Here is a 14,793-nt window from a genome sequence, read left to right on the forward strand (position 1 = left end):
ACTTTTACATTTTTACCTATCTGGTGGATATAAAATAGTATCTCACTGTGGTTTTAATTTTCATTTTCCTGGTTATTAATTAGGTTGAGGGCATTTTTTTTTTCACATGGACTTTCTGCCAACAATTTCTATTATTAGGATCTATTTTTTTTATTACCTCCTTTTGCCCCTTTTCCTTTGACTACAAGTGCCAATGTTTTGACAAGATGTTGGAAGATGGCTTTATTTCACCTAAACTGAAACTCAGCTCTCATTATTTGAAACATCTCATTATCCATTTCTACCCACATTGTTGCTATTGTGTATGTCTAGGATGAATGGTTTTATACTGAGTCTATACTTGGCATTTCTTATATGCTCAATCCAGTCACCCCCAAGTTGGGAACAATTTAAGTGCATTTTATTGAAAAAAATGTTTCACAGCATCCTCAGATGCCATAAGTACTGGCTATATCAGAGTTTTTCAAACTGCAATCTATAGGAAAGCCTCACAGCACCCCACACCACACTTTTCCATTTTTCTTCCTCCTGTCCCCCACCTTCACTCCAATCCTTTGACTGCTATATATACCAGGGAGTTCCAAATCAAGTTTAACTTTAAAAAATTACTTTACTAATTAAAAAAATTTTCTTGAACAATCACTGCTATAATTTTCCTAGAAAACTCTAAACAAATAACAAATACAAACCACATTAAATTGGTTGTAAAGTAGGCATAGAAACTTTTCACATTGCAGAAAAAGTTACTTTATATTTGTTTTCTGTATAACTTCAGAGGCCTTTCACCAGGAGAAATTAGTGTAAATTAGATTTAATACTTTAATCTTTGTATTACTACCTACAACCTAACACTATAAAGCTAGCAGTCTGAAGAGTTTATTATGAATTATGCAAAGTAAGTTCAAGCACTCCAGTGGTTATGCAATCTCACCTATCACAGTGCTCACTGGGAGAAGTGGTGGGAGAGGTGGTGCTGGTGGAGCTCCAGGAGGAGGAGGGACAGAAATGTTTTCTAATAAAATAGTTTATAATTCAGGTCAGAGTGCAAGAAAGAGAACTAAACATTCTGAAACAGTAAGTAAGTACAATGTTTTGAAAAGAAGAAAAGAAAAAAGAGAGAGACACCCATACATAAAGCATGTTCAAATGAGTATGAATTTTATTAGGTAAAAAGGCCATTGAGTTCAACCCTGCATTAACTATAAAATATGCCTGTTTTTATAACTGGATTTTTCTCCTTTTTCAACAACATCCTGAGAAGCTAAGAATTTTTTCCTAATACTTTTGATTATCATACTCACTTTTAAAATGTATATTTTTAACACTATAAAGTTTTCATTTCATTTACTAAAACTCAAAGGACTAATTTACTGCTCTGCAATGATGTCTTATTTATATAATCTAAAAAGTAAAATAATTTTCCCTATTTTAATTCCATATTATATTCATGGCATTTTACTGAAATATGTATTGACTATCATACATAAATGTAGTCAAGTCACAGAACAAGCTAACACCAGAGTCGAGAAACTAGCCTACGAGGCAACATCAAAACTCACTGATACATAATTTACATTATAGACACTGATCCTTTGATTAGGGTATCAACGTTATTAGTCTGCTCTTAAAATAATAAACATCATTTTGACTAGTGCCCAAGGCAAGTATTTCTAAAGCAAAATGGCCAAAAAATTATTTAATAAAGCTATTTAATATGCTTTATATAAAAGGAGAAACTGCTGGTAAAACCCTGAAGACTCTGAAAACCAATCTAAAAAGGCTTTTAAATTTTTTGTTAGTGTTTATTCTAGCAACAATCACATAAATTTAATAAATAATTTTATCTAATAGAACTAAATTATTTCACACTTCCATACTAAAGCTCATAAATACAATCACATATTAAAACAGGTTACTAAATAACATACCTGGTCCAATAGTGGGTGGTGAAGGTGTAGGCACGGCAATGGGAATGCCAATACTGCTGCTTCCACTGTTTTCTCGACTTCCACTTCCTCCACTACTTCCACTGCAAAGAAAAGATTGTGAAAAAAGCAATTCTAGAGATTTACCAAAAAAAATTGTAATAATCAACTCAAAGCTACTAAATACTCTTTTTATGGTGTGTGTGTGTGTGTATGTGCGCGTGTGTATATATACATATAAACAAGAAATTTTTAAAACCGTTCAATACAAATTTTAACCCTAAAACTTGAAGTGGTTCTTGAGTTTCACTCTACTTCTCAATCTATTGGAAACCAATATAATCATACCACAGTACTCAAAACTATCAGAAGAGATCATCCTATTGAGAAATGAATTACCAATAAAATCCTATAGTACAATGAGTCAACAAGGGCTTATTTAGTACCTACTGAATAGCAGTGAACAAAGCAGGCATGAACCATGTTGTCATGGAGCTCATAGCTGAAAAGGGGAAAACACATTAAAAAATAGTGTGATAGGGGGCCGGCCCGGTAGCGAAAGCAGTTAAGTGCGCGCACTCCACTGAGGCGGCCTGGGGTTCGCCGGTTCGGATCCCAGGCACGCACCGATGCACTGCTTGTCGAGCCATGCTGTGGCAGCGTCCCATGTAAAGTAGAGGAAGATGGGCACAGATGTTAGCTCAGGGCCAATCTTCCTCATGAAAGAAAAAAAAATAGTGTGATGGATGCCACAAAAGAGAATGTACAAGATGCTATAGGAGTTAATAAAAAGGGTAATCAGTTTTAGTCTGGAATTAGTATGAAAGCTTCCACCCACCTCAAAGAATGGTGATAAAACAGAGAAATTTTCTGGAAAATGAGCAAAACGACAAAAAGAGACGGTAGTGAAGTTTCAGCGTGGGGCATTCTAGAATACTTGATACTGTTAAACTCTAACCAATTCCCTACTATTCTAATTCCTATAGACTTACTGTCCTTTTAGGTATACGGCCTCACACTACCCAGCTGTTTTTAGTAATGTGTGTGTGCACATGCACATGTACGCAAATGTACAAATGTGCACATGTAGCCTTGGGCTCCATATTATGTTTTAAAATCAAAATCATTGGCTCAATAGGACCAGAAACTCAATGGGGCAAAGACTTGCACTGTCTAGGTAAAATTTTTATTTTTTTCTCCAATATGATCATTCTATAATTACATTATCACATGTTAATTGAAGACAAGAAAAAAGAAAGAAAGCTGTTTATATAACAAAAAATAGCTTTGATGTGAAGGCCTCCCTACTCCCTCAAGCCAAGTGATCAATATTCTACTTTGTACCACCATCACGTCACAGACCTATGAATACTTTTGCATGTATTTATGTTCTTCTACAATTATTGACTTAGACGCCTTTTTCCTAACATGGGGGTTGGCAAATTATAGCCCATGGGCAAAATCTGGCCAGTGGTCAATTTTTACAACCTGTGAGCTAAGAATGTTTTTTACACTTTTAGATAGTTGAAAAGAAACTGACACATTAAAATTATATCAAATTCAAATTTCAGTGCCATATATAAAATTTTACTGGAACACAGCCATGCTCGTTCATTTACGTGTTGTCTGTGGCTGCTTTCATGCTACAATGGCAAAACCGAGTAATTTGCAACAGAGACCACACGGCCCACAAATCCTAAAATATTGACAATCTGGCCCTTTATAAAAAAGTTTGTTGATCCCTGTTCTAACAGAATGAGCTTCTGAAGAAAAGAACTATATCTTACTGGTGTATCCCTAGTATCTAATGAAGTAACTCTTGATAACTGGTTGTTGAATATGATTAAACTATTACTACCTCCATTATACAGAAAACTCATGCTTTGATACAATAATTCAATAACAAACATAAAAAAAGAACAATTTTGGTCCTCAGCAAACTGATGTAGTAACTGCAGATATCAATATAACAATTTATTTACGAACAGTAGCAACAACAGCAAATATCCATTACATAGCACCTAAAAGCCTGATGTACTCTATTTAATTGAATCCCCAAAAATGATTTTGCTAAGTTGTATCTCTAATATACCAACCTAAAAGTCAAGGTAAACTATCAAGTTGTATACTTAATAAAGTGAATACTTTTCTGAATATATGTTATGTTCCGTAACCAAGTTTTTAAAAATCCACTGGGTAGTTGATTTCTAAAACTTTGTTTTTAACGATGTATACAATAACATATTCTAGTATAACAACTCTCTTAAGAAATTCTTCCTCAGATCTAAGCTAAGTCTTCTTTCCTCCAACCTCTTAAAGTTTAAAGCACGTTGTATAATTTCTGATAATTAACCTTTTATCCAAAATATTTAAAAGTGGTTGCCATGATCTTTTTTAAAAGACTGTTGTAAAAAACATTCTTTAGCCTTGATTCAAATACACATCTGTACCTCTGTCAAAAGGAGGGCACAGTAGCAATCTGCTAATAGTATAAATAAACATAAAATCTAAAAATCAGAAGCCATGGCTCAAGTTTACAGGAACATATACAATACTATTACCCTCAACTTTTACATTCTATATTAGCATGAGAGTAGTTACCTTACCTTTACTCAGTAACTTTACAGGAGTTTGTCATCAGTCAATAACCCCCACTCTCAGATGTTCAAAGGCTCAACCTGAAGGTTTACCTGTGTGTCCTCGGTCTCTGATTTAAAGAGGCTGTCCTGCCTGGACTATGCTGACTTCCGAGCCTAGCGGGACTTGTCATGTAGTCATTAGGAACTGTTGGGGGTTTAACAGGTTCCAGGGTTTTGTAAGGAGTATTCCGTCTAAAGAAGCATAACAGAGAAAGGAATAATGAATAAGAAAAAGTAAATGGTATTTTCCCCCAAATCTGTGATTGTCTCTTTGTAACCAACTATAACACAAGTTTTTCTTAATTTTTTAATAACAAAGTCTTTTAAAAAAAATTCTTAATTGGGGTATATGAATTTTGTTACTTTAACACAAAAACTAAAATGTTACCTTTTCTTAGACCTTTTCTTTCTGACCTTATTTATAAAAATAATGGTTATAACTTTTTAAATGTTCAATAATATCAAACTTTGAAATATACATTATTCCCAACTTAGTCACCCATGAGTAACTGTCCTTATACAGTATGGAAACTAAATATCTCCTCTGCAATTTATTCCTACCTCGATATGGAAATATATGGACAAATACATTCTGATCCTAAATATAATGCTATTAATTTCTCAATAAATGATTTTAACTTTTCTATTTAATAACTTCATATGTTTTTTCAGGGGCAAGAGGTTTGTTTACAGAATGAAAAAGGAAACTAAGAGTCTCTAAAAAAGTTGACTATTACTATAAAATAATGATTCCCCACCCCTCCACCAAAAACAAGGAATTTAATATATTATTTCCTATGTTAAGGCGAAGAACCTTTCAGAAATGTCTTACCAATTATTCAATATTTTTATTGCATTGAGAATTGAGAAGGAAGAAGCCACCAACTGTGATCTTTTCTACTTCTCCAACTGGCCTTCCCACAAAGCTACTTAAGTATGAAGTGCTCTAAGATCACCAGCAGAAGCACAGTTAGAAATACCCCTAAGGGGGCCGGCCCCGTGGCTTAGCGGTTAAGTGCCCATGCTCCGCTGCTGGCGGCCTGGGTTCGGATCCCGGGCGTGCACCGACGCACCGCTTCTCTGGCCATGCTGAGGCCGTGTCCCACATACAGCAACTAGAAGGATGTGCAGCTATGACATACAACTATCTACTGGGGCTTTGGGGGGGAAAAATAAATAAATCTTTAAAAAAAAGAAATACCCCTAGGTAAAGAGTCTCAGGTGCCAAGTAATAGAAACAGAAGAGCTGCAGGCTACCAAGCTGACTACACAAAACAGACCACTTATTCAAAGTTCTGTAATATAAATATTGTAAACACATGTGAAGGCACCATATGAAATCCTCTGGCCATTTCATTTGAAATATACTTAAGATTTATGTTCTTTAAAAAAATCATGCACATTTACATGTATACAAAATAACTTTTCTAGTTCAGTACAGACTTCTATAGAGAATATTATTAAAAAAAGCAGATTCATTTTGGATTCTGTTCAAGGAAATAAGAACCAAAATGAATTTATAAAAGGTAGTGTCACATTGAGATGGTCCCCTAGCAAGGATCCATATATTTACTTAAGTCACAGAAACATCTTTTTCTTTAGCATATGAATTTTCTTGTAAAATTGAGTTGAATCCTTACCCCAAAGTTCCCCGGCCTGACATGGGAGGACTTGGTGGTTTTTGAGTAGGAGGATTTGTTCTCGACAGTGTGCCAGTTCTTGCGGGCTGGTTATTTCCATGCTAAAATGTGGAAAGAAAAGCTTTTATTTTTATATCAAATTGTTCTCTTGGTGTTTTGACACCATGTATTATTTTTTTTAATATCAGAATGTGAAGTAAGGATTCCCAGACAGTTTAAATAACAGACTTTGGTACTACATTTTAAAAAGTCAAGAAACCACTTGCACTTGGCTTTTCCTATTATTTTGTGCTATTCATACCAATTTATGGCAAAATATAGGTGAGATTATTGGATTTTATATATTATTGTCAAACATGTTCACTGAGATCAAACTTATCTACATTCAAATACTGGCTTTCCCCAAATTTTTGACATGTGTGCATGAACCTAAACTACAGGTCTCAGTGTCAATTTGCTGAAATATGCATCTGAAAAATCATCTTTATCCTAACAATTCAGTAACAAAGTCATATATGATGTCTGGGAAACCTCCTAATTGTAAGTCAATAAAAGCAAGGCAACTATCAAAAAATGAGCAAAGCAATAAATGTTAGCAAAATTAATGTTCCTACATAAATGCAGATGTCAATATATCTTTGATATATTAACACATCCAAGCTAAACGTTGCTGATTTGAACTGAGTTTATTTAATCTACATAAATCCTATGGGGAAAAAGCAGACAGACATAGGAAGAGTTTTCAAATTTTAGTGGCTCTGCAGCCTCTATCAATATAGAGGGAATACTGTGGATCAAATGATAAGTAGTATCTCTTACCTTGGCTTTTAGCCACTTTACGTTGGCAAAAAAAGGGGGGAAAAAGTAGAAATTAATTCTAAATAAGATATCTGATAGGACAGGTTTACATTTACAGTTATTCAATTCATGTTAATAAGCTTTTACCCAACTATATTTCAAATATTTTGTAAGAAGAAAGATATCCACAAGCAGCAGGGAAATATTCATGTGCATCATGTATTTTTCAAAAGAATATATTCACAAGGAAACCACCACTTAATTATGCCAATCTCTTGTGGGTCCAATAATTTCTTAGGTCAGTATTTTATCCTATGGAACTAATCCAACTGAATCACAGATGATAAAAAAAAACAAACTTTGATTTAAACACAAATACCATAACAAATTAAATGTAAGGCTACTTTAATACATCAGTGTACAAGACCTAAGACTTACTGGCTAATGAATGCCCAAGTATGAGTATTTATTATTTGAAGGGCAGTATAGTATTTTAAAAAAAGTGACAAACTACAAATGTTAAAATTCAAAATCACAGGTTGCTTCCCAATTCAGAAAAGGACCTAGCACCTCAGTGTTTAAAAGCAAAATCACTATGCATAGTAATAGCTTAGCCAGATTCTAACTAAGGAATAAACAAACAAGGTCTGGAAACTCTCATTTGTAACTTATGAATCCAAATCTAAGAAGGCCAATGTTAACAGGAAGTTATAGGCTGCTTTAGTTCTAAGTTTTCTTCTGGAACCAGTTTAGCCAAAATTCAAAACTGAAGAAAAGCTGCTTTGATCTTAAAGGCTACTTCTATGAAAGATGACTAGCCTATATATGAAATAATATGAACATATGTATATATGAATAATATGAAATAATGTGTATAGTCCTAAAGCATCACTACGTGTACTATGCCACTTCAGAAAAAATATCTTCAGATTGTAGAATTTAATTTTTTATAGATTTTTTGGGTTTCAAGTTCTTTCTATAACATCTGCCATTCTAAATATGTACCTATCATTTTTCAGGTGACCATAAAGGCAACATTAAGGAAATCATCCAAAGGAGGAATGTACTTTGTCTTAGATATATTCTCATTTGTAGAAACTGTGCCAGAATTTTGGTGTTCTTTGTTTCTTTAGAATGATATTCCTCATTTTTGTCTGGAATCCTACATAGCCGCTACATTTCACACTTGGATTTAGAAATTAAACTTGAATAACATTATTATCCTTGAAGGTAAGATATACTAATGTGACAGCATTACAATACACTAAATACTATTCTAAAGTTAACTTAGAAATATTCTAAATATGACTACACATCTTCCCTTATTTGATGCTTTAAGCGAACAAGAAAGAAAAAATGTTCACATTCAGGTATAAACTGGTCCCAAATGAAAGAATGAAAGGAGAATTCGATTGGGAACAAAAATTCTAGCTGAACTCTGCTACTTCACAATCGTGTAACCTTTAACCTTGTATGGAGCTCATCTTCCTCTATTAAATGTGTGTTTATGTATACAGATGGGTTGCAAAGTGTTACAAGGAAATAATCTCCGTATCTTACAGCTCAAAATATTATATTTAGCAACCTACAAAATTTTTCCACTTAAATGTCCCACAAATACATCCAAAACTAGACTTTTTATTTCTTTAAGATCTCACTTCATTTCCTTAACATTTACATTTATGGATGAACCATTTTACCATTTCCCGGGAATCTTAGGTTGAAAATGTGAAAATTAATAAAGGGAAACCTCATTTAAAATGGTGTCGGAAGGCCAGGAGGGAGAGCTCCCACGCAGTACCACTTGAGATCAATTATAGGAAAGAAAGTCAATTACAGACCCCAACAGTCGATTATAGACCCCAACAGAAAGAAGTCCTCAACAGGAAGACAGTCAATTATGGACCCCAAAAGAAGTTATAAACAGGAAAAACTCATTATTTTCAGGAAGAAATGTACACTGTATCCCAAATAGAAATCCACTACCCCAGCAACCCAGCCAATGAGAAACTATCACCACTCTGAACTGCTTTTCTCCAACAGACTTTTGTTCAAAATAACCCCTCCCAATTTCCTCCTCCTTCTCTATAAAATAACGTTCCTCTCCCTTGTTTGTTGGATTTGCCTATGGTCTGCCATAGCATGCCCATCCCCAATTACAATTCTTTGGCTATTCCTGAATACATCTGCTGGTTAGATAACCGGTTATTTTATTTTTAAGGATGACAAAAACAATGGAATTCCCTTTGATCCCCACCTATCTTCTGGTCCTAAGTAAATCAGAAGCTTTGCATGCCACAGGTACTAAGAGCCTATAAGGCGGGCCAATCCTTTCTCTGATATGATTCACTAGCTTACTCTTCTGTTTAATAAAATTGAAACTTTTAAAAAACATCATACCTAGGTACATATTAGAAAGCTTTAGTGTCTCCACTAATAAAATGTAACAACTCTTAGATCCCATGGTCTTTTTGAGGCTTTAAAAACAAACACACACATATATGGAAAGTCCTTCGTAAATTACAAACCAGGCTATAAAGCTGTTAATTATTATAAAAATAAATTTAAATGTCTCTGCTAAGTATTCAAGCCTTCTGTACTCTAGCTTACTCTGAAACTTTGTGCTCCCTTATAAGGTAGGGTCTTTTCATTCTCCTTTATGCATATATTCCAGTAGTTTCTCTAAGAGAGGATTCTCTTATCCATATCTTACATTATTTCCAAAAGTCAAACAAGACTTACTTTAAGATATTTTTCCATATTTTTAATTCCTACTAAACTTATGTGTACCATTTATTTCATAGCATAAAATACATTAACACAGTAAATATTATTTAAATGAAATAATACAAATAGAAATACCAAAACACTAAAATTTACATCACAAAAGACAAAACATGAGGTAATATTAATCTTAAGAGTGTGGAAACCTTAACAAAAATCTTGGTGGCCATAAGAAGAAATATTAATATATTTACAATTTTTTTTAATTCTGTATATATTTTTTAAAATACCAAAACATCAAAGTCAAAAGCCAAACAACAGTATGAAGAAATATTTGCCAATATATAAGGAGCTAATTTCCTTAATAGAAAAAAGAACTCTTACAAATCAGCAAGAAAACAAACTTCTAAATAGAAAAGTGGGCAAAAGATAAGAAAATAATTCTACAGCTGTAAGTACAGCCTCTCCTTATACTTAAAATACTGATTTTAAAATAAATTTAAACTTTTCCTTCTCACAATTTTGGCCCTGGCTTTTGTTCATTAACTACTACCCAAATTTCTAACCTTCACATATTGCTACAATTCTTTAGAAATATTTAATTAAGCCAGCAATGATCTCTTAAAGAAATCAGAAAACTGGATAAAGCAGCAATGAGATGACTGAGGGAAAAGTAACTGTGTGTTGTATTTGCATATCACAGAAACAACATATGGACAAATAGGTCACATATCAGCTTCTAAGATACGAGGGAAAAGTAACTGTGTGTTGTATTTGCATATCACAGAAACAACATACGGACAAATAGGCCACATATCAGCTTCTAAGATACATTGTTCTCACAGACCACCCACCGTCCTACCCCCAGTCAAAAATGTAACATTGACAAATAGCCAGTACAACAATATGAATGTACTTAATGCCACAGAAATGTAGACTTAAAATGGTTAAATGGTAAATTTTATGTTATGTATATTTTACCACAACAAAAAGTTAAAAAACAAAACTGTGTCTAAATATCCATATTACAAAAAGTAGACTGCCAAAATTCGTATGTGTGTACTTTCAGTATATATTATGCTGTGTTTACACTTCCCATTTATACGTAAATGATGAAACAGTTGAATTTTCTCACCCAAAATTTCCTTGTAAAATTTGATTTCATCTTATACTCTGCAAAGTACTATGCACTGAACTGTTCAACACAACTATCAGTGGAGGGATAATAAGAGGATATTCACTTCTAAGATGGTAACAGAATTTTTTTAAGAGTGTGTATTGCTTAAGCAGAAAAATCAAGATTAGGCAAAACAGGAAGTGACTAAGTGACAGTGAGTGTGTGTGGGCGCGTGTATATGTATTATGTGTGTATACATATAATTTTTAATCCCGAGACAAGTAATAATACAAAAGAAGTTCTTCCAGACTCTCAAAATTCAAATCCTGTGGATCAATCTGATCTAAAATATCTTAAATTGAAACTGAATTTAAGCTCTTATATATACCTAGCCATATCCTTGGGTAAAAATACAAGAAACAAACAAGTAGCCTCCTCCTCTACATTTGCAAAGTGTCGCAACTTTACATATAATTTCCAAGCATGACAGTGAGGGGGAGATTCCAATAATCTCAGAGAAGAGTAGAACAAAGGTCAGTGTTGTCAGCTATACTCTCCTCTTGATGAGGAACCCCAGATAATTCAGAATGCAACAGATCCAGCAACAGCACCAGTCAGATAACCAGCTAAGAAAAGCTCCAAGAGTCTAGCCGACTCCTAAAAAAATTATTATAAATATTTTAAAGACCAGAAATAAAATCAAATAATGGTCCTCTAGGAAAGACACTACCAAATTTCAGAGGAATAGTTTATCCTGAGCAGAGATGGCTAAAGAATTCAGGTCATTCCAGATGCCTGCAAAATGACCCATGAATACCTAAAAAGTAGACAGACTACAGGTATCTTTCAAGAGCAGCTAATTCTGCCATGCTAAGAAATGAACATAGGCAACAAATAATCTCTTTCCTAAAAGCCTGCTGGGGTAGGGGGTGGGGGAGTGGGGGGTGTCTCATGGAACAAAATTACATACAATTTTTATTTTTCATAAGTTGCTGGAATTACATCCACATCCACACAGACGCATTAATACATACGCATAATTAGGGATAAAAGGTTTAAAGTAATTACTTTCTGAACCAATTCTGGAAAGCATATATATTTTTTATTTTTAAACATTCAGCAGTGAAAGCGAGACATGGTATTCACAACACAAATTTATAATATTAGTCTAGGATTCAAAAGGCTTAATTAATGAACAGCCATTTCAAGTTTTATCATCTTCTTGAATATAGCCTATTCCACAGGTAAAATTCTGCCCCAAGCTTAGTATAATACACAACTAGTATTAAATAAATGTTCTTTGAAAATTGTAACGCTAGTTACTAGCTAAGAGAATCTATTAATTCTTTAAGAAAATTATCTTTATCACCATATTTCCTATCGAAAACATTTACTGGATAAATTACTTCAAGTTAATGTAATATAAAAATGCTTACCTTGACGCCATGGCCCACATCATCCAGAACTGTATAGTCAATAGGTTTCCGAATATACCTTACGGGGCGCTCCATATTTGCAGGTGCTATTATTTTGTGAGTTCTTGATGTATTCTTATTTGTTGTCAAAATACCAATCTCTCTTCGAGCCACTTTCTCTTTATGAATATCCACGGTCTATATTAAATTTAAACAAAGCAAGAAAATATTATTAGGCATAGTAAATAATATATATAATGTCCATATATATTGGAACATATCATATAGGTTGGACCATAGGACTGAATCACATGTCTATTTTCCAGTGAATACTATATCTTTCCCTTCAAAATTAAGCAAATTAATATCCACAAGCTTCAAAACAGAGAATATCTAACAGTGATTAAAAGATAAAAAGCCAGCTAATTCAATGGATTTGATTTCAAAACAATTCTCAGGAAAGCAATTTTCCTTCCTAAAGATTTGGTGTGTGTGGAAAACGAGGGAGGATCTTCCTCTGAGTAGCTTACACGTGATTTAGTGGGGATGCAGATAAGGAAAAAAAATCAGTAATTACAACACAATGAGGTAGTGCTATAGTGACACATGCACAGTTTATCTGAAATTACTCTAAAGGTGTTCAGAGTAAGATACCTAACTAGTTTGAGAAGGGTTCACTTAAAGGTTTTATAGAGTAGGTAAGTTTTTAAGGATGAATAGAAGTATAAGAGACAAATGTGAAAATTATTCAAGGCAGAAAGAACTGCATGTTGCAGACAAAGGTGTAAGAGAAAAGATGATAAATAAGAGCAGAGGTTAAAACTGGCAGCACGCAGCCTACCTAGCACTCGCCTTTATGGCTTAAAATAAATTTTTTTTGTAGTTTAGTTGCCAACATTTAAAAACTAGACAGTAGTCAGCACATGAGAAATGATTACACAACTGCTCAACAATTTAAACTTTGTCCTAATAGTAATGGGGAACCAATAACAAATTTGAGTGACAGCATCAGATCTGCATTTTAAAAGATCCCTCTGGCAGAGGTGTTGAGGATAGACAGAACAAGACTATAGGCAATGAGACCAGTTAGGAGACAATTATGGTAGTCTAGGTGAGAAAAAGCAAGGATGTGAACTGAACTGTAGCAGAGAGGGGAAAAAGGTTTTTCACAAAAAAAAAGTTTAATGTTAATGCTTGTTTAAGATTCTATTTCACTAGAACTTAAAAAATTGTTTGGGAAAGAACCTGTAACCAAAAATGTACAGGGAGACAACTCTCCTTGCATGTCTAGCATTTTTACACATCTTGCAAGAAAAGGTACTGACTCCCTTTGTATGGGATATTTATATAGTCAACAGCCTTAGAAGATACAGTTTCTCTTTGGAGAGCAAAGGCAGGTTTGTTTACTGTCCAATATAATAATGTCACCCCCCAAGGGAAAGGTCAGGAAGGCTTACTGCTCATTATAAAAGATCTGGTACCCTAAGCTGAGAGGTTCCTTTCCTGTAACGCACCCAACTCTGTACAGGCATCACTTGGCTCTCTTTGTAGTATCCTATGGACATTGGGGCTGGTTATCTGGCACAAATCCTGACACTCTGGCTACTGCTATTGCTGTGAGTAATGACATCCTTTGTCTGACTCAAGAGTCTCATGTCTTCTAATAGTATCCATGAAATTGTGGCATGCTAACTTGTTAGCTTGCATGAAGGGTAAAATCTCAAGCCCTTCACAATTTTTGACAGTTTGGCAAATGAGGATGGAATGCTAACAGAGATAAAGCTTTCTAAAAATGGAATGAAAGGCCAGTTAACAGGAATTGATAGAAGTCCATGGGAATTATGAGTGAACATTTCGCCAAATTGTATGGTCAATCAGTCAATGAACAGTCCTCTACTTTACTGCCTGTTAATGAGGTTGAATTGAGGAGGTAGTTTCAGGCTGAGTACCAGGAAGTAGGTTCAAAGATAGCAGCCTGAATGATGCCCTGGTTACTGTCAATTCTCCAATAAGCTGACAGTCAGCCTCAGCAGGTCTGCCCGGGAAACAACTAGTACTAAGATTTGTGTGGTGGAGGGTGGGGGGAGCACAGAAGGTTCTGTCTCCTTTCAGATAATGTTGCAGAGAAATGTGTCTACACTGAGCGTGAAAGGAGGAAAAAGCAACCACTGTGGGCAGAACCAGGAGAATCTTTAGAACTCTGGCTAGTTTGCTTGGGAGATGTGAGGGTGGGGCACATAATGCTTGTTAAAGAAGAATGGCAAGAGCTGGCTATCTTATTGCTCAGCCCCTCCTCCAGCCCATCTCGTCAACATTCAATCCATTTGAGACAAGTAAAAGACCTCAGCATCTTTTGGCAGTGGGTCCTGTCTCCTATGCAAGAGTTTTGGTCCTCTTAGGTAAATTTCCCTGAGACAAACTCCCGTGGGCACTGACTGGTCTTCAGGCTCTTACTGTATTGAGCTGGGTTTAAAATGATGAAGAAGGTGATTCACTGGAGAATGAGCAACTCGCCCCAAGAGCAACTCGCCCCAA

At 34.6% G+C, this 14,793-nt stretch overlaps 1 protein-coding gene across 12 annotated transcripts in view; it reads right to left on the reverse strand.

Moving 5' to 3' along the window:
- Nucleotides 1–14,793, reverse strand: part of ABI1 (abl interactor 1) — a 116,186-nt gene that overhangs the window by 15,546 nt on the left and 85,847 nt on the right. For 5 of the 12 annotated variants that reach the window (XM_058532648.1, XM_058532647.1, XM_058532656.1 and 2 more), the window contains exons 3-7: nt 12,280–12,456; nt 7,024–7,038; nt 6,205–6,305; nt 4,616–4,756; nt 1,929–2,029 (exon numbers count right to left, since the gene is read on the reverse strand). In XM_058532648.1, coding sequence (XP_058388631.1) covers nt 1,929–2,029; nt 4,616–4,756; nt 6,205–6,305; nt 7,024–7,038; nt 12,280–12,456 — 535 coding nt within the window. Of the gene's footprint in view, nt 1–931; nt 1,013–1,928; nt 2,030–4,615; nt 4,757–6,204; nt 6,306–7,023; nt 7,039–12,279; nt 12,457–14,793 lie in introns of all 12 variants that reach the window. The other 7 variants (XM_058532651.1, XM_058532650.1, XM_058532655.1 and 4 more) reach the window with 2 other exon arrangements.

This window comes from Diceros bicornis, chromosome 36, assembly GCF_020826845.1.
Source record: "Diceros bicornis minor isolate mBicDic1 chromosome 36, mDicBic1.mat.cur, whole genome shotgun sequence".
NCBI classification, from domain to species: Eukaryota; Metazoa; Chordata; class Mammalia; order Perissodactyla; family Rhinocerotidae; genus Diceros; species Diceros bicornis.